The 19,125-nt window shown below is 48.2% G+C and overlaps 1 protein-coding gene across 2 annotated transcripts in view; it reads left to right on the top strand.

The window, feature by feature from the left end:
* The window catches only part of Cdh4 (cadherin 4), a 451,285-nt gene that overhangs the window by 316,398 nt on the left and 115,762 nt on the right, over nucleotides 1-19,125 (top strand). For both annotated transcript variants that reach the window (XM_060382742.1, XM_060382741.1), the window contains exon 3: nucleotides 12,498-12,724. In XM_060382742.1, the coding sequence (XP_060238725.1) occupies nucleotides 12,498-12,724 (227 nt within the window). The remainder of the gene's footprint in view (nucleotides 1-12,497; nucleotides 12,725-19,125) is intronic.

Genomic DNA, 19,125 nt, shown 5'->3' with positions numbered 1-19,125 from the left:
CCAAATTATAGGTACTGTGCTGAGCGTTCCCCTGGGTTCAATTGTCACAAACACTTCTGTGAGTAGAGAAGGTGACATTGGCATGCAGCCCCTCTCACCGCAGTGAGTGCGGCAAATCGGACTCTGCCAGCTATAGGCTCCTGCCTGGTAGCTTCTGGGTGTTGTGCTAAGTCCGACATGATCAGAGAAGTTCAGCAAGTTCTACAAGGGCACACAGCTTGGTCCACTAGCTCCAAGCCCTGGACTCTTGCACAGTTGAATGAATACTCCTTGAAAAGCACACAGTAGGTGCACTCAGAGGTGGAGCCTAACAGAAGAATGGCTGGCATGGGCTGTTTTCTCTCCAACAAGTCTTTCTAGCCAGAAGGATCTAAGCCAAAGGTCACCTTCCTCTGAAAGAGCATGTTCCTTCAATAAAAGCCTGGACCCTTCTTCATTGTTCCCTAACGTGCTCTTGGCAAGGGCTTCAGAGTCACTAGAAGCAAATGGATGAGCAGGGATGATGGACTGAGCAGGTGGGTAGGGCCAAGTGGCAGACAGTCTGAGCAGCCTCCTCCAGAAGAAACCACTGGAGGGGGGAAAATCTCTCCTGGTCCCCCGACCTTTCTCCGAGTTTTAATTTGCACCCAGGAGCTAAACATCCAGGAAGTCTTAGGCGTTTGGCTGCTGTCTTTTGAGATCCTGTCTTGAAATCATCCTGGATAATCACCATGCAGAAGCTCTTCATTTACATAACAGACATCACACAATGGCTCCCTACAGGCAGCGGTTGTCAGCTAGCTATCTGCTGTTTTTCTCTGGACAGGGAGGGGAGGGTCTTTGAGGACACTTAGGGATCAGGTCAAAGATTACATGAGAAGTGTTTGCGTGTTTCCATTTCTTCCATGCTGACTTCATTAGCAGCTTTAACCCGACCCAAAACTCAGCCCCCATCACATCTCAAATGCCAGGTCCTATGGGAATGTTAGGCGGATGCTGGGAGGAAGTTCAGAGCGTGTTTGTTACATGTGGGCCTGTTTTTTCTGAAGAACTCCCTGTGGTGTTCCTGGTGGCCTCTGGTCTCTGTGGAACTGGTCCCTCTGCCTGAAGTAGGCTTAACTGGTGGGGTCATAACCTACCCTTCCTTGGATTCCTATGTAAGCGTAGCGCCATCAAGAGTATTTCCTGGATCCTAGGATCAGTCAGACATTCCTGGGGCCTTCCCAGAAGCTGGTGCTGTGGGGTCCCTAACAAATCCACCATCCAGCAGCCCAGGTTCCCTCTACACTGTTACCTCCTTAGAGTGTCTGCTCTTGACTCATGGTAGGATCTACCTTGGCGCATTAGGGACCAAGCAACACAGACACCATCTATGCCAAAGGTTTCATTCCTTGGTTTTCAGGTGCCCACAGGTCTGCTTATCCTAAGGGGCGCCCATGTACCTTGAAATTATGCATTGTGTGTGTACCAGAGTGAAAAGCTCTCCCGTCGTGATTCCAGCATGGGCTGCCAGGAGAGTTAGAGATGGGGGAAGCCATGTTTGCATTTCCTGGGCCTCTTCTTATTGACTCTAGGAAAATGGCTGGTAGCCAGTGTGGGCGCCTTGACAGCAGAGCCCAGATGGTAAAGTTCAGGCTCCTATTTGGATTCAACCCTGAAGCTGACAGAAAGGCAGGCGAACAGCTACCACTGCCTCAGCCCTAGGGAACTCAGACCATCCCCTCGCCCTACCCCTATCCCACCCAGACCTCCACCCCCGCCAACCTCTGGGCATACCACTGCCAAGTTTCCACATAGACCTAGAATCCCCACTTCTTCCTCTTCTAGAAGCTACTCTTCCCACGTCTGTAGGTAACGTGACACACACAACGTGCCCCTACCCAGAGTTGCAGATATGTGCCCTCACGTCTAAGATGGCAAGAAGTTGGGGTGGTGGTGGCTCCAGGCCTTATTGGGGCTTCAATCCTTTTTCTTCCCAAACAACCTTAGCATTTCTGTAAGAGTTTAGGGAGGACTGTGCCTCCCGCAGCCTTAAGGATGGTGCCAGAGCAGGAAGAAAAGGCAGAACAAGAGACAGCACCCTGAATAGAGAAAAGCAAGAGTGGGCAGAGTGGGGCCTGGAACCCATCATCTACCCTCCACATACAGAAAGGGGGAGGGGTGCTCCAGGCAAGAAAGAGTCATCTCTCTACCTGGGCCCTAATTACAAATGATTTCATTAGCCCCATCCTGATGTGCAAGACACTAATGAGAGAGAGGTTGGCAGCTCTAAAAATAGCCCGCTCGTCTTGTTCCTTGTTTTAAAGGCACAGCCCCAGTGGGGCCGCTGGGCTCTGGCTGTCAACTCCAGCATGTTTCTCACCATTCCAAGTGTGTGATCAGAGCTTGTAGAGGGGACAGCAGCCCTGCCCCTGGGGGTTGAGACAAGAGGCCCACAGCAGGGACGATGGATGAGAGAATGTGGTCCACACCCTCTGCTCCCACAGCACCACACGTGGAGGCTGCTGGCTGCTGATGGTGTCATCCTGCATGAGGCTGACATGTTAACGTGCAGGCCTTGGCCCGGGGCAGGGCCTGTAACCTGAAACTGCCTGAGGTGTTCCTCATAGGAGCCTCCTGCCTAGGTGATGCATCCTGGGGCAGAGGCTGTGTTTCACAGTTGTGGAGTACCCACCTGTAACTTAGGGTGGGGCTGGAAAGATAGCTCAGTTGGTGAAGTTCAACTGAGGACCTGAGGTCCATCCCCAGAAACCACAGTAAGAAAAAGTGAAGCTGAGTGTGGTTTGTAATCCCAGTGCTGGGGAGGCAGAGGCAGCCTAGACTGCTTGGTGAGTTCTAGGCCAATGAGAAACTCTGCCTCAAATGAAAGGGTACTGAGTGGAGTCTGGGGAACAATACCTAAGGTGTTCTCTGGCCTACGTGTGCACGCACACACAAGAACACATATGCACAAACACAGGTGTATCTACATATGCACAAACATACATACATACATACATACATGTGCAGTGGTACTGGTGCAGGCTCATGTGGAGCTCATGAATAAGAAAGGTGTGCCAGCATGCTATGCCCTGAGAGATGTCTCCTGGCATCTACCCCAGAGTCCCCTGCCTAGACAATATATCCCTGAAGCACAGGCTGCATTTTAGATTTGGGTGGTGCCTATGTAAAAAGGGGACGGTGGTAAACCTCTCTGCCCCATGTCTACAGTGGAAATGATTGGGGTTCCTGATACTGTGAGCCACCCTGGTCTGGCACATAGTTCCGAACGATTGTACCAGAGCTACTGATGTCGCTGTCATCATCACCTCTGTCAATCATCAGGACCACCCCTGTCAGTCGTCATCATCACTGCTGTCAGTCAGCCATCAGCAGCACCACCTATCTGTCGTCATCGTTAGCATGACCACCGTCATCAGACCACTCTGGTCAGTATTCAGCAACAGCTCTGTCAGTCATCACCCACTCTATGCATCAACATCACCATCATCCTTGTCAGTCATTATCAGCTCCATCTGTCATCATTATCATCATCATCATCATCACTTCTGCCAGTCCTCATCATCATTACCCCTGTCAGTTATCATCAGTTCTGACAGTCATCATCATCATCATCATCATCGTCATCATCATCATCACCCTGTCACTCAACATCATCACCACCGTCCCTGCATTGTCATTATCCATCACAAGGGCTAAGAAGGGGCGTGTTAGTTCACACTTACCCAGATTAGAAATGGTACACATTCCCAGCAGAACCCAAGACCATGAAACCAAGGAAGGTTCAGAACCACAGGACCATGAAACAGAGAGAACACTCTCTCTAGAGCGTGAGCACCACCTGCTCCAGGAGATCCCTAGACCCCATGCAGCACCCTCTCCCCCAAGCACCATTGTCAAGAGAACCAGGAGGGTGTGTACCCAAAAGGTACCAGTCTCACCAGAGCTTAGCAAAGTTGCCCACAAACCCAGCTGTGACCTTGCAAGACTTTGAAAGCGTGCAACCACGCCCTGTTTTGGTGGGCGGGAGGCAAGAGCTTGAACAGAGACCTGTCTATTTTCCTTACAAAGCTCCTTCTGGAAGACTATAGAGCAAAACAGGAAGATGAGAAGCAAGACAAGACTGAGTCACAGTAAGTGCACACGGTGTGGACTTAAATCACCTGAGGAGATATCATGGCTCTGGAGACAGGAGGAGAGGAAGGATAGCCAGGCACCCTGGGAGAGCACTGGCCTTGATATTGGCTGATATGGGCACCCTGAGGCGCCAACTAACAATCTGACACTCATTTCCTCTTCCCAAATGAGGGGTATGCCTATTCCCATTCAAGCTTGAGCCTCTAAGTGCCAGCAGGACACGGGGTAGAATGGGTCGATACTGAATAAAGGGGTGGGTGAATGGGTGGATAGCTGAGAGAATTTCCAGGAAATGATAGTTGTCTCCAATGAGCCCATGCAATGTTACTTCCAAGGAGGAAAAAAAAAAAAATAAGAAAATTCCTTGAAGAATCCTGAAATCCCTCCCATTTCCCCAGAGTTCAAGGGACTCCACAGTCTTGAATGAGAGTAGTGGTGACAGCCAGGCTGCTTCTCCAGAGTCCTCAGGAATGCCATCTCCCAAGTTGATGTTCATGAGGATGGCTCCTCCATACTGCCCAGAGCCCTCCTACCAGCTGAGGTTCAGGCAACCCCCTAGCCAGTACCAGAAGAGCATCCGTGTCTAGCCCATAGCTTTGCACCAGCACGGGAGAGAAGCATGCTGCTCTTCTGGGTGCAGGGAGAAGCAGGGTAGAGGAGGCTGTGTGTTCCCTGTGCTGAAGGCCCTCAGTGCACCCACATGTCTGTGGCTAGATTAGAGAATTCATTAGGGATTTCTTCAATTAAGAGCCGCTGTGTTCCACAGTGAGATTGGTGAGATTTATTAATGGGATGCTCATAGCTCAGTTTCTCTTACCACTTGGAAAAGCCATTTTGAAAGGACTTTTGGGGGGAGCAGAAAGTGGGAGGGATTTCAGGATTCTTCAGAGAATGTTTGTTTGTTTGTTTGTTTGTTTTCTCCCTTGAAAGTAACATTGCAAGGGCTAACTGATATATCCCTCCAAGAATGGCTACCTCCCGCTCCCACCTCTACATTGCCCAGTACAGCAGCGCAGTTCACTTACGCAAAAGGCCACTATTGATACATAAAGCCAGAGTCCCTCCCCTACCTGGGGAAGAAGTCTGTCTCCTGTCTGAAGCAACCTCCCTCCTACCCAGACTCAGGACGGTTCTAGACAAAGCTCAAGCACCTCAAGTTGCTGTGGATGGCTCAGATCCTGACCTTGGCTAAGCTGCTTCCCACCTCTGACTTCTGTTTTTACCCAGTGCCGTGACTATTAAATAAAGACTCATTTGGAGAGCCTAGTGGTACCACACTGGGGTATGAAAACCGCACATGGTCCACTTTGGGTGGCTTTTTGTAGACAGAAAGAGCACCCTGGGATTTCCCAATAGTGAGAGATGTAAAGTCATCATGATGTGAGGTTACTGTAACACTGACCGAGTCCATTCCACATAAGTCCACAGCGGGCAGCTCAACCATCGTGCTGGAAAGAGACCTCGTGCTGGCCTCTGATGCAGGCTTTCTCACACTCATAAAGCCCCATTGGTCCAGTGAGCAGGAGATACCTGTCTTTAGTACTCCTGACTGTGCCTAGCCAATCAAGTGCGTGGAATGACAGCAGGAAGTGTACCCCTCCTGCCCTGCCCAGCCGCTCTGTTATTCAAATCTTCTGCCATGTTCACTTCGATTGATAGCCCAGGTTGACACACTGGTATTAAGCAATTGGCTGGGGCCACATTCTTAGAAACAGCTGTGTGAGGTGTGTCCACATCACACTGTTGCTCAGAATTCCCTGGACCTTCTCCTGTCCGCTTGCCCATCCTCTCTCCTCCCAAGCCCTGACAAGCCTCATTTCCCACTGTCCCACACAGCACCTTCTCTGGAGAAGTGGGCTTGCCTAGTACACTGTTTTATCAGCTTCCACTCAGTATTCTGCTTCCAAGATCCACCAAGAACCACAGTAAAAAGTGACGGAAGGTGGAGTCTGCGCCCTCATCCCCTGTCCTTTCTCAAGCACCTGCCTAAGCAGCTGCTGCCAGCCCTGAGCCCATGGATGGTGGGAAGCCTGTCTCCTCCCTGCAAATGTTCTTGCCCTGTGTCATCTCTCAGGTCTCTGCTCTAACATACCCTGTGAGGGGGCCTGAGAGCCACACAGCCTCCTCCCACCCTCCAGGTCTGGCCCCCAGCAGAGCTCAGCTGGTAATCCCAGCCTCCCAGAGGGACTGTGAGCTTCCTGGGAGGAGACTCATCCTGTGCTGGTGATACCGAGGTCACAGGTTCAAACACAGCCAGGACTTGAACTCCAAAGTTGTCTTCTCACATTGCCCTCACTGTGTTGAATGTGTGTTCTGAAGATCTCCATCTACACTGCTTTTAGGACTGTGAGCTGATGCTGGGGAAATATACAGAAAAGAGTTTGTCCCAGAAGAAACGGGGTGAGAAATAGAGAGCTGGCTCCGCAGCTAAGAGCAATTACTGCTCTTGCAAAGGACCTAAGTTCAGCACCCATGAATAGTTTACAACCTCCTGTAACTCCAGCTCCATGGGATCCAACATCATCTTTTGGTCTCCATCAGTACCTTTGCTCATGTGCACATATGCACACAGAGACACAGAGACATAATTACAAGTAAAATAAACTTTAAAAAAAAAAAAGAGTGATCCATGGGGACCAGTGAGCCTGAACCCAAGTGGAGCAGGCTATCTCAGCTGCATCAGCATAGGAAATGGTCTACAGAGTAACACAGGGGACCTTTGCTGTTCAGGCAAGAGCAGGCAAAGGAGGCAGGGACATCTGACATTGCTCACCCAGCCTGTATAACCTCTGACGGGCAGGCCACTCCCCCATCCTCACAGAGGGAGCTGGTCCCAGCAGCACGAGCATCTAAGCAGCAGGGAACCATGTAACTGCCCAGGGACTCAGCAGCCAAAGTCGGGAGCCCTGTCCATCCTCCTCCGTCATCATCACAGGCACTGCCTTGGCTCAAGATGTCCCTTGGTGAGGTCAGCACACCAAACTACACTTTCTAGAAACAATTCCGTGTTTCATTGGCCTATGGCTACCCGGAAATTTGTTAAGAAATATAAAAACAAAGTAAATAAAGCCAGCCTCCAGCCCTGGTCCAGGCCTCCCAGCAGGGGCCCACCAGGCTCCAGGGGCACCAAACTGGTATGGGCAGAACAGCAAGCAGGCAGACAGCACCCAAGCTGGTGGGCATGGCTTCCTGCAGCATCTGGCAAACAGCCCCTCCAGACTCTTCCAGCTGATTGGTAAAAAACTGAGAGGATCAGTGCCCATTGGCTTGGCCCCTTATGATGGAGTTGCCACACACTGTCATGGGCAAGAGGGGGCAAATGGCTCCTGAGGGGTCTGCGGTGTACCTGTATGTGGCTAAAGCGTGTACAGAAGAAAACATCTGGATGAACTTGGCAGGAAGTAATCCTTCATGCAGATTAGCCACCATCTTCAACAGCTCTGTCGTGTTTGCTTGCAGGAGCTCATCATGAGGGGAGTCTGTTGACTGTTGACTTTCCCGATGAAAAGGGGGGGGCAGGGAGGTCATGGGGCCTTCACCTGAGATTCCGGCAGATGCCTCCTGAGACTCCCATTTCATCTGTGTGCCTTCTGTCCTAGATGTACATGGCCTGGGGATCAGGCAACATTAGAGTATATTGGCTGGGGCAGCTCCACTGGAGGAGGTGGGGGTCTCCACCTATGCTGGGTGAGGTTTTCCTAGTGTGGCTCCTTTGGGGACAATCACAATCCTATAGAAAAAAAAATCACCCATGTTCTGTAAGCAAGCCCAACTCATTAGTTCCCCGGGTGCATTTTGTGGAATCTTACTGTAGTGTGTCACTGGGACCTCATACAGAGAGGGTAGATCCATCTCCTCAGGGGAGGAATTCTCGAAACAGACGCCCTGCAGGGGTTCTGGGAGCCTGTGTGCAGCTCTAGTGACATGCCACCCATTTCCAGCCTAGGTTTGGTGGGAATGCGAAACAATCTCTGCTCAGATAAGAACCTCAGCTCTACCCCACCAGACCCTGTAACAAAACCTAGCAGTGCCAAGTCACATGTCCCAAATCCCCTGCTGCCCTGCTCTGAGGAGGCTCCGCGGCTTCTGCCATGATATTCCAGGGCATCATGGTGCCCAGTGCCATCGGGAACCCCAGTACAGAAGGACTCTCTGCATGGACTCTCATGTAGGAGCCAAGGATGCGTGCTGCAGCAAACTGCAAGGCAGAGACTGCTAGCAGGTGCCTGGCTGTGATGCCTCGAAGTCCCTCATCAAATGATGGATGCTCTGGCCCCGCATCACAGCAGGTACAAGACGAAGATGCAGGTGGAAGAGAGCAGGGTCTGTATGGGAGGACTGGGTGTTAGCCTTGCCAGGCTAACTGCTCATGTCACACTAAGGAAGAGCTTGTTTCTAGTGGGTTCTTTATCAGCAACCATATGTCCACAAAGTCATACCTAAACCAGGGCTGTCTCAGGGTCTTTGCACCGCTGTCCCACCTCAGGACATTTCCTCTAAGACTGAGGAAGGACAGACATCTCCTCTGCACTGGCCCCTCTTATCTCCCATGTTGTCCTGGCCACTGGGGTTTTATTTATATGCTAGCTTATCCATTTATTGTCCTCTGCACACCAAGGCCCACTTGAGCAAACTCTGAGCCTTCTTGTCCACACCTAGAGCCCTGGCTGGATGGTAGGGAGACCCTGGGCAATTGTGGGAAAGAGGAGGGGGGAGATGGAGTGAGAATGCTGGTTCTGTGAGCCGAACAGCAGGCAGAAAGCTGTCTGTCCCTCTACAAGGATCCAGCTGCAAGCTCACGTCTGGCTCGTTTGATCTTTCTCAACTCACCTAACAAGGGGAATAATAAAATGACGAGTTCGCAGATGCAGCACAATTCCGCCACGCTCTGTCTTGGTGAGATGCTGTCTGCTGCCCCCACGAATGTCAGGCCACCTCTGCTGAGGAGGAGCCCCACCAGACGTGTGCCACCTCAGCTCCATCCACAGAGCCAGCATCTAAAAGTAAAAAAAAAAAAAAAAAAAGGTGAAAGGTTAAAAGCCAGCCTCCTGCTGAAAGCTGAGCTTCTTTCTGTAGTGCAAGGTGACCAGGATTCGGGGTGCATGGAACGCATCTCTGAGCATGGCTGCACCTGTGCTACTGGGCCTGGGGGGACAGGAGAATTGTAGGGACACATTTTGAACGGAGGTATCTGAAGCCTTCTGGAGAAACAAAAGAAATGCTGGGCGGCTGAGACCCACTGTGAAGGCTGTGTGTTCATGTTCAGGGAGTACCGGACTCCCTGGTTTCAGAACTGGTGACGAAGGGAGGGCCACTCCCACACAGGGGGCTCCGAGAGGAGTCTAAGAGGTGAGATTTGACCCCTGGTGTCAGGAGCGGTCCAAGGGCATCAGCTTGCTGTACCGATTACTGTTTGAGCCATATAAAGATAGATACTCTAAGTGCCCTGACCCCAGGCACAGTGCTCGCGATGCCACCTGTAATGCCAATGCTCAGGAAGCAAGAATATCTCTGTGGGTGTGAAGCCAGACTTGGGCTAAAGAATGAGAACCTATCTCAAAAAATAAAATAATGCCCAATATGGAAAGAGAAAGGATGCCTTTGTGATGGTTTGGCCCTGGAGCGAGCGGTTTAGGGCTTTACTGATAAGTGAACCCTGCTAACAGGTCCTTTGTTTCAAGGGGATTCACCTCTGCTTCTAGCCCTGATCACTCGGGGTGTGACCTTGGCCTCTGTCGTCTGGTTTTCCCACACAGGGTCGCACACAGCACACAGGACTCCTGCTGGAGTCCTCTACAGATGCCCAAAGGGACATTAGCCTGACATGGAGTTTTCATCGTCACCCCCCTGACTCCGGAGAGCTCCCTGTCACCACCACGGGGAGGGTGTAAGAGATCAGTCCCCAGTGCCGCCAGGTGCCACTGGCTTTTCTAGGAAACGGCCTTTAGAACACGGAGGCTTATCTGAGTGTTTTGTGCTGATCTCTCCACGACCACTGTCATCTTTATCTCTATCGGTAGCAGTTTCGGGTCAGCAATGACAGGCCCACTCGATCAGTTGCTGATTTTAATTTGATTGTGACTGGGGCCAAGAGATTGCTCATTTCTTTTCGCTTTAAAAAACAAAACAAAACAAAAGTTTTTTCTTCGATGGAAAAGTAAACAGTGCCAGGGAGCCACAACCCAACCCCTGTCCTCCAGAGAAACTTCCAGGGATCTTCCAGTCCTTGTCCTCTGGAGAGAAAAAATTTGGTTGGGAGACACAGATAGGTTAAGCAGAAAGTCATGCGGCGAAGCAAAGCCAACTCGTTCCGGAGAGACTGGGGGTGAGCTGCCCCAAATGGGGCACAGTCCAGTAGGTTCTGCATTGTGGCCTTAACACATTTCTTCACTTTTTACTTACTCATGTGGGGGGGGGAGGGGACAGCACAAGCTGCAGTGTGCATGTAGAAGACAAGTATGGGGGTCAGTTCCCTTCTTCCAACATATGGATCCCAGGGACCAAACTCAGGTCATCTGGCTTCATGGCCTGTGCCTTTACCCAGGAGCCACCTCTGCCACCAGCCCTGCCTTGTGATTTTTAAGACGCTTCACGTATCCTTATGAGTTGGGCAGCGTGCTCATGGAGTAAGGGTCACTCTTGCGTCTCCCGATCATGGTGGAGTAGACCTCCCTTCTGGAGTGTTATTGGAACTCACTCTCTGCAAACCAGGCGGGCCTCAAACTCAGAGATCTGCCTGCCTCTGCTTCTCTGAGTGCCAGGATTAAAGGTGTGTGCCACTATGCCAGGCTTGAAAGTGTTTTTAAATATAATGAAACCAATCATTTCTACTCTGTCAGGGGGCAGAGTCAAACCCACAATACAAGTAATGCTGCAATGACGTCAAGTTATTTGAGGACCCAGACCCTTTGATAGCGTAAAGTGTGAGAGAATGCTTTGTTGCCTCTGATAGAGTGAAAACCTAGTTCCCACTACAAGGATGCTTGACCACAGAGATGCTTAGAACCCTGACCCTCAGAAGACACAGCCAGACTCTCTATACTGGCCACTCTGCCTCCTGACAGAGCAGAAATTCCTGGTCTCATTATACTTAAAAACATTCTCAAGCTAGGCATAGTGGTGCATGCCTTTAATCCCAGTACTTGAGAGGCAGAGGCACATGACTCTCTGAGTTCAAGGCCAGTCTGATCTACAAAGAGAGTTCCAGAACAGCCAAGGCTACACGGAGAAACCCTGTCTTAATAAACCAAACAGACTGACAGACAAACGGATAATATTAAACCCACAAACAGGACCAGGAACTGGGGAGACATCTGTAGTGAATTATTCTAGACAAGAGAACCCAAGTTATTTATTATTTCAAGGCAGGCAACAATAAAAGGTGAACATGCAGGAAAACACTTTATCAAATGTAACTGCAAGTCGCTTTTTTTTAGTTTCTAGAATAAATAGTAATTAAATCATGTAAGCTGTGACAGTGGAATTGCTTATAAAACCAATCCTCCCACCATAATTGCTTAGATACCCACATTTTTATAAATACTGGGTAGCTTTATCCATTGCTTTTATCAGCAAAATGTGACACCAGCTGTTGGTGCTTCATAATTTACCGAGGCATTGGGTGACAGGCACAAAAGCATGTGTCTAAAAAAATGCACTAACATGGCCCAGATAAATATGCGGACTTGGAGATGTCTCTTTCTGTAGTGGATTTAGAAATGGCTGCAGCACTGGCCGTCAGGAGGGGCTGACAGTTTCGTTGCCTAATTAATGTTTGGAAGCAAAATGATGCAAAACACCGTACTTGAGCTATCTGCTAACTCTGCGACTAACCAAGAAAGGTTGTGGCTAAGCAAGGCCTGTTATCCTGCCTCTGCCCCAGCAGGACACAGGTGGCTGACAAGTGTCAGGTTTTACTAAGTCACAGAAAGGCCACTCCCATTTCCAGAATGTTCCTGATGTCAGGGAAGAACCCTGACACATCAGCTTTCACTGGTTCCTCCATGGCACGTAGCCGTCTTGGGCACAAAAATGGACCCAAAAGACTGGGTCATCTGCACTGACAGGCAGAGACTGCTGTGAGGCTAGAGGTGGGAATGTGGAGGGTCAGAGGGTGGAGACTCCTGCTCCCACTGAGCCACACAGGTTCTGCATGGTGCAGAAACTGACAGGAGTGAAGGGTTCTGCCTGGGTTTGGAGGGTGGGTGCCTGAACATCCTTCTGTCCTTTTTTTCTGGCCTCCAGTTACTTCTCCTGGAAGACAGAGGAGACCCCCGTGAGGTCCTTACTGTCTTAGGGCTACTTGGGGATCCAGACGTTGTACCAGATGTGTTGCAGCTTCTGTCTGCTGGTCACCCTGACCATCTTTTCTCCTCTTACAGTCAAATTCAGCAGCTGCTTGGACACCAAAGGGACACAGTATGAGACCAACAGCTTGGACTTCAAAGTCGGGGCGGATGGGACGGTCTTTGCCACTCGGGAGCTGAAGATCCCCTCAGAGCAGGTGGCCTTTACGGTGACTGCACGGGAACGCCAGACCGCTGAGCAATGGGATGCCATGGTGAGACTGCTGGTAGCCCAGACTTCATCCCCACACTCTGGACACAAGGTAAGAGGACACAGGCAGGAAGGTGTGCGTGCAGAGATAAGGTGTCCCCTGCTCTGTCGGGGAGCTGGGAGGATCCCAGGCAGAGCCTTTTCCTGGCTCATGGAAGGTGTGAGTTGACATCTCTTTGGCTTTGCCCATCAAAGGCATATCATCACTCCCAGCCTCTGCATTATTCTGAGGTAGACTCACCCTCATGGGTAGGATATCTGAGCAGGCCGGTCCACCAAACTGTCACCATTATGCCCTTTGTTGCATTCACGCTTCTACCTTGAGCTGTAAACCACAAGTTCTGTATGTAGCCTGGACTCTCAGGGCGTCCTGCCTGCTATATCACTCCCTTTGAAGGCCAGGAAGATTGGCAAACAAAGCAGGTCCCCGAGGGTGGAGAAATCAGGGCAAGAATAATTCAGAGTTACGAGAGATAGCGGGGAAGGGGACAACAGACAGGAAGAAACTGAGATGGGAATGGTGGGGAGAGAGGTGGAGAAAGGGAGAAAGAGAGGAGGGGAAAGCAGGGACAGATGGATAAATGAGGGGAGGGAGAGAGTGATGATGAATGAGAAGGGGCTCTTGCACTCTCCGGTAATCTGACCAGACTCCTGGCAGCCTCCATGACACCCCACATGCTCTCAGTTCCATTCTGGGTGGTTGCATTAGCTTCAAGGCATCAGGACTGGGGCCAGCAGAGAGCTTGCAGCCCAGGTGCCTGCAGTAAAGAGACCCTGAGAAAACCAGCATAATTGGAGAGGGAAGCATGCCGGGTCCCTCAAACCGTGTGTGCTTCCATAGTCACAGTCTCAGGCTGCTGCATGGGGGCAGGAAATGCCCAGAGGACCCAAAGTTAGCTGAGTGAAGTTAAATGCATCCTTTGGTATGGGCTTGCCCAGAACCTTCCACAACTGAGTCTGCCTGTGAAAGCCTCTTTGTGGGAGAAAATCTGCAAATTTCCAAAAATACATCTGACCATGGAACCCTTCACGGATCAACCTGTGGACAGGTGTACCAAGGAACTCACTTTGGAGAAGCAGAAATTGGGTTTTAGTCTTGTTTCTTGAATCCAAATAGGAGCAGAACCTTGGAAGGACGTTCTTTCCCACTGAGTGTAAAGGAGATCACCAGCAGCAAAATTACAGTTATGAAGTAGCAACAAAATAATTTTATGGTTGGGGGTCACCAAAGCATGAGAAACTGTGTTAAAGGGTCACAGCATACAGGAAGATTGAGAACCGTGTGGAATTTTATGGATCCAATTTTAATTTAAGCTGATGTTTGCAGCCAGAGGGTTTCTGACTTTTTCAGATTTTAGAATATTTTCTGGAGTCTACAGTGAGGCATCTTGGGGACATCACCCAAGGCTAAACACAGAATTCATCTGTTTCATCGACACTTTGTACACATAGCCTGCAGCTGTGCCAGTGTGTGTGTGTGTGTGTGTGTGTGTGTGTGTGTGTGTGTGTACTGTGACCTAGCACACCAAGTCAGGTGTGGAATTTTCCATTTTAGGTGGATGGTGCTCAAAACATTTCAGATGTTGAGTTTTCTGATAAGAGATGTTCAGCTTCTGTTATATTTTGATGATAAGATAAGGGGCTCGAGAGATGGTTCCATGGTTAAAGGCACTTAATGTTCTTCCAGCGGACCCAAGTTCAGTTCCCCACACACATACGGTGGCTCACAGCTCCTTTCAGCTCTAGTTCCAGGGGATCCTACACCTCTTCTGGCCTTTGCAGGCACCGCACACAACCATGCACGTATGTATTTGCAGGAAAAACACTCAGACACCTATAAAACCGAATAGTTAAATATTTAAAAAATAAAGCCTTCCTTAAAAAAAAATACTTATTCTAAAGTCGTTGAGAAATCCCTGAGAGTCATAAGACTGTGTGTGTATGTCTGTGTGTTCAAAGATAATAAATTCAAGAAAGGAGAAAGGAAAACACAGAACAGATGGGCTAATACATTTCTCTTGGAGTAAGATGGTATGCTTACAAATACATCGGTAATTATAAAAATGAAGACATGTTAACATACAAATAAAGGAAAACATGTTGACACATTGAATAAGTAAAAACCCTGCTAGGTACAGCTTGCTAAATACACATCTTGAAGGCCTAAGAATGGAGACAGGTTGAAAGTAAAATCCTAGGGGGAAAAAAAAACCCCAAAAAACTGTGTAAATAACAACCAGAAGAAAGCTGGAGGCAGCTCTGTTGACATCAGACAAACAGACCAAGATAAAGCATGATGCAAAGGGGTCGCTTCACAGAGATGAGAAGATATGCGGGCTCTGAATTGGTGTGCACGTATGTGACTTCAAGCTGTTCACAGCAAAGTTGATAGAATTAAAGGGAGAAGCAGCAAGCAGGTGTGCATCCATTGCAAACGTTAACATTTGTCCATCTGTGAGTAACGGACAAAGTGCAGCGAGGAAACATACGGGAGCCAAACAGTCAGGAAGCTCAACGTTGTGCAGAGAAGTTTGAAAACCAGAACCCACCGTTGCTCAGGTGGGTTCTTCTATGGGTGCGACCTCTAACCACAGAAAGACAAGCTCCAATTTTTAACCCAAAAAAGCCACACTAGAGTTGCAAGATTTAAAGTCCAAACAAGCCTGAGTTGTGGATTATTATTATTTTTTTAATGTTTGAGCAATTAAGCTAAAAATCAATGGCAAAGAACATAACTTGAAAGTCTCCATAGGTTTGTAAGTCAAGCCTTGTTATTATCCCCTGGTAGAAAAGAACTGAAACGTAAATTAGACAATATGTTGCCTGAATAATAAAACTAGTGGAGTACACCAAGCGGAATGTCTGGGCTTAATGGACAATGGGATAAAGAAATAAAACCGTCTTCAAAGTACCCAACCCTAAAAATTACCAAAAGAGTAGAAGATGAGGCTCAAGTAAAACAGAAAAAAATAGCAAAGAGAAAGGGGGAAGAGAGAGAGGACTAGGCAATCATAAAGTTGTAAGATGTGTGACAGAAGTCGGCTCTTAAATGGCAAAGTTGATCATTCTAGGTAAGAAAAAAGACAGAAGCAGCAGATAACCGATTCTAAGATGAAAAGATGGCTCTGACCAATCAATCATATGAACGCTAAGAAATTATGTGAAGGGAGTGTGTAATGTGTTTTTATACCAAAAGCATTGAGAATCTACAAACATAAACTTTACCAAAACTAACTTGAGAAAAAACTCTGATCGATATTAATACTTGATCTTGGCCAAAAGGCAAAGAAACAGCCAGATTTGTTTATTACTATAAATAAAATTAAAGTCTGTATCAAGGAAATATTCCAACTCTGCAAGTAGATTCTACCTTGGCTAAGAGGAGAAATTAGAATTAATTCCACAAGAAACTTGTCCCAAGAATTAAATGGGAAGGTCAGTCCTGTAAACCATAATGGAGAGTATGTCTCAAACCAGCACAATCAGGGCTCACATCTGGAACTCACCACGAGTCATTCCCAAAACCTGGTAGAAACTAATTTTTCCTAACAAAAGCCTTTTCCAAAACCAGCAAAACCACATTCCCAGCCAAAGACCAAAACTATTTGGAAGGTGTGGTAGAAAGCATCATCATGCCTATAAATTTATAAAATCGAGATATTAACAAATTTTTATCTAGTTATGTTTACATAGATTGATAAATCACGACTGAGCAGCATTTATCTTAAGAATATAAGATTAGTTTAATATATGCAATTCATAAAACAAAGGATTAAAAGACTGCATAATCCTCCACGTATCAGTTACTAAAAGTTAACTTCTGTTCCAGATATTAGCAATATTCAGGTTATTAGGAAAGGAAGTCACCTTACAGTGGCTCAGAAAGGGGATCTACAAACTCAATACTGGCTGTCCAATTGGCTGTTGAAACAGAAAAAGGGGGCTCCCACCTCATGCACTGAAAGACCAAGCCAATGCAATAAGACAAGAAAAGGAAATGAAGATAAATAAGGCTAGCATATTGAAATTAAAGCATAACAGGATGATAAGTCTCAGGTTACTGAGACTTATGGATGAGGCCAGCTGGGTATGGAGGAGCCGGGCTCTGTGTGCCAACAATGAACATCAGCAGGGAATCTGAATGCCAGTCAGTAGTTCACGTAATTTATTTACGTGTGTGTATATAGATAAGGGGCACACATGCTACAGCCTACAAGGCGAAGTCAAAGAGCTTGCGGAAGCCCACTCTCTCCTTCTGCCATGTAGACTCCAGGGGCTTGTCAGGCCTGGCAGTAAGTAAATGCCCTTACCCACTCAGTCCCCACCATTGACAGACTCCAGCAAGAGAGCAAGTTCACTAGCTGCACAAGGGCCTAGAGAAGAACTGGCCACCTGGAGGCAGAGAGCATGAAAGGCCCAAGGCAGCTCTCATGGAAAGGGACACTAAAGTAAATTCCTCAGTGACTGTTGCCCAGGGACCCCCATATACATACATGCATACATACATACATATGTGTGTACATACATAATATATATTTTGATACACATATGCATATATATTATACATATGATGCCAGGAATGGAAACCAGGGCCTTCTCCCATCAAACCACACCCTAGGGTGTGTTTTAAATGGTTACATAAGTTCCTGTACAACACATTCAAGTTTCTCTCCTGACCTGCAATGTTTAAAAACTCTACTCTGTGACCTGCAGGAAAAAGTGTGCTGTCCCTACTTGATACAGTGAAGAGCAATCAAAGAAGGCACTGATGTTAACCTCTGGCCTGCATACACACATGCACACACATGACACATATACTTTACATACGCTGCACACACAAATACATTCAGATATACCTACTCACACTATAGCCACATATTCACACCTATACAGAAAAACTTGGGCACACACGCAACACATAAACTGATCACAGTACACTGCACAAGCACACACGACACATACATATCGTACAGGGAACATGACACAAATGCACACCTAGCACACACACATCCCACACACTACACACATACACAATACAGACACAAACCGCTACACACAAACACATGCACGTGCAAGCTCACAGACTACATACTTATAGCGCATATAAATGTACGTGCACTAAATCAGACACACACGCTGTACATACGTGTAACAAATGCCTACATACACATATAATCTATATGTATAGAATACATGTGATGCTGGGAATCAAAACACTAACCATACACATTCATGCATACATATGCACCACACACACACTACACACACACACACACACACATATATTCACACACATAGAACCAAACAACATACATGCACACATGTACAACATACACTAGATACGCGCATACACTGCACATTCACTACAAGACACTGCACATTTACACACGTTAAACTACATGCACACATATGCTACATGCATAGTACACATACATGCGTTGCACACAGTACATGGTACATGTACATACTACATGTATGCATGCGTATACATTACGCTTACACACAGGCACACATGCATGTGCTACAGACAAGCACACATGTACACCCACACGTCAAGTCTTCCCAGCAGGGCCTGACGGAGGAGAATTTGCATGGTGGTGCACCCTAAGTGAGAGCCCTGTTCCAGAAGGTTCTAGAGAGGAAAATGGCCGCCTGTAAAGCAGAGAGCACAGGATGTTTGAGTTCCGGGGAAGCTCTCATGGAAAAGGGACTTGGAGTGAATCCCTCAAGGGCCATTGCCCAGGGACCCCCTAATTTCTCGGTTCTGCTCTTTCATTTCTCTTCTGCCAAGGCTTCTGTATCCAACGCCTCCCCATTCATTATTTCAGCGACTCTCCGTGGCTCTGGGTAAAACCGACAGCTTTACAGTTAGATGAACCATAAAAAATTGGCAACTTCTCTCCTCCCCCCACCACCCCCAGCAGCTATTAAAGGCCGCCTTTCTGTGTGTGATGCGAGCGGTGCTCAAATCTGGAAGAACGTCCCTTTGTGCAGTCTTGCAGGAAAGCCGATAGCAATTCAATTAGAAAATGCAAATGAGGTCACATATTTCCCAGCGGAGCGCTGAGGTGCCCCTGAGGAATCAGAGCGACATGCGGCCTCACGGTAAATACCGAAGATGAAGCGTCCCTCGCTGTTGTCATCTGCCTGGCTGGTACAGTGCTTGACTGTGGCAATGGGGCCTGTGGGTATAGTTTGCCAAAAAGACACTGTTGTTTATGAAACTAATATTGGGTCTTCTAGCCCATCAGCACTTTTGAAGGATCAGATCACGAGCAGCTGTGAGCTTCCTTGGGCTCCAGCTACAAGGGATCGGATGCTCCCCAACCTCTAGTGCCATAAAAGGTGGTCCCGTTTGGAGATGGATTTTGCAATGGGGTTAGACCCACAATGGTGGGTGACCCTTTAGACACAGGCACACAGGGGGAACATTGTCAGGAGATGAAAACAAAG

The sequence above is a fragment of the Meriones unguiculatus genome, chromosome 4, assembly GCF_030254825.1.
Source record: "Meriones unguiculatus strain TT.TT164.6M chromosome 4, Bangor_MerUng_6.1, whole genome shotgun sequence".
Taxonomy (NCBI): domain Eukaryota; kingdom Metazoa; phylum Chordata; class Mammalia; order Rodentia; family Muridae; genus Meriones; species Meriones unguiculatus.
The sequence above is the reverse complement of the archived record's forward strand: the minus strand, read 5'-3'. Positions and strand labels throughout refer to the sequence as shown.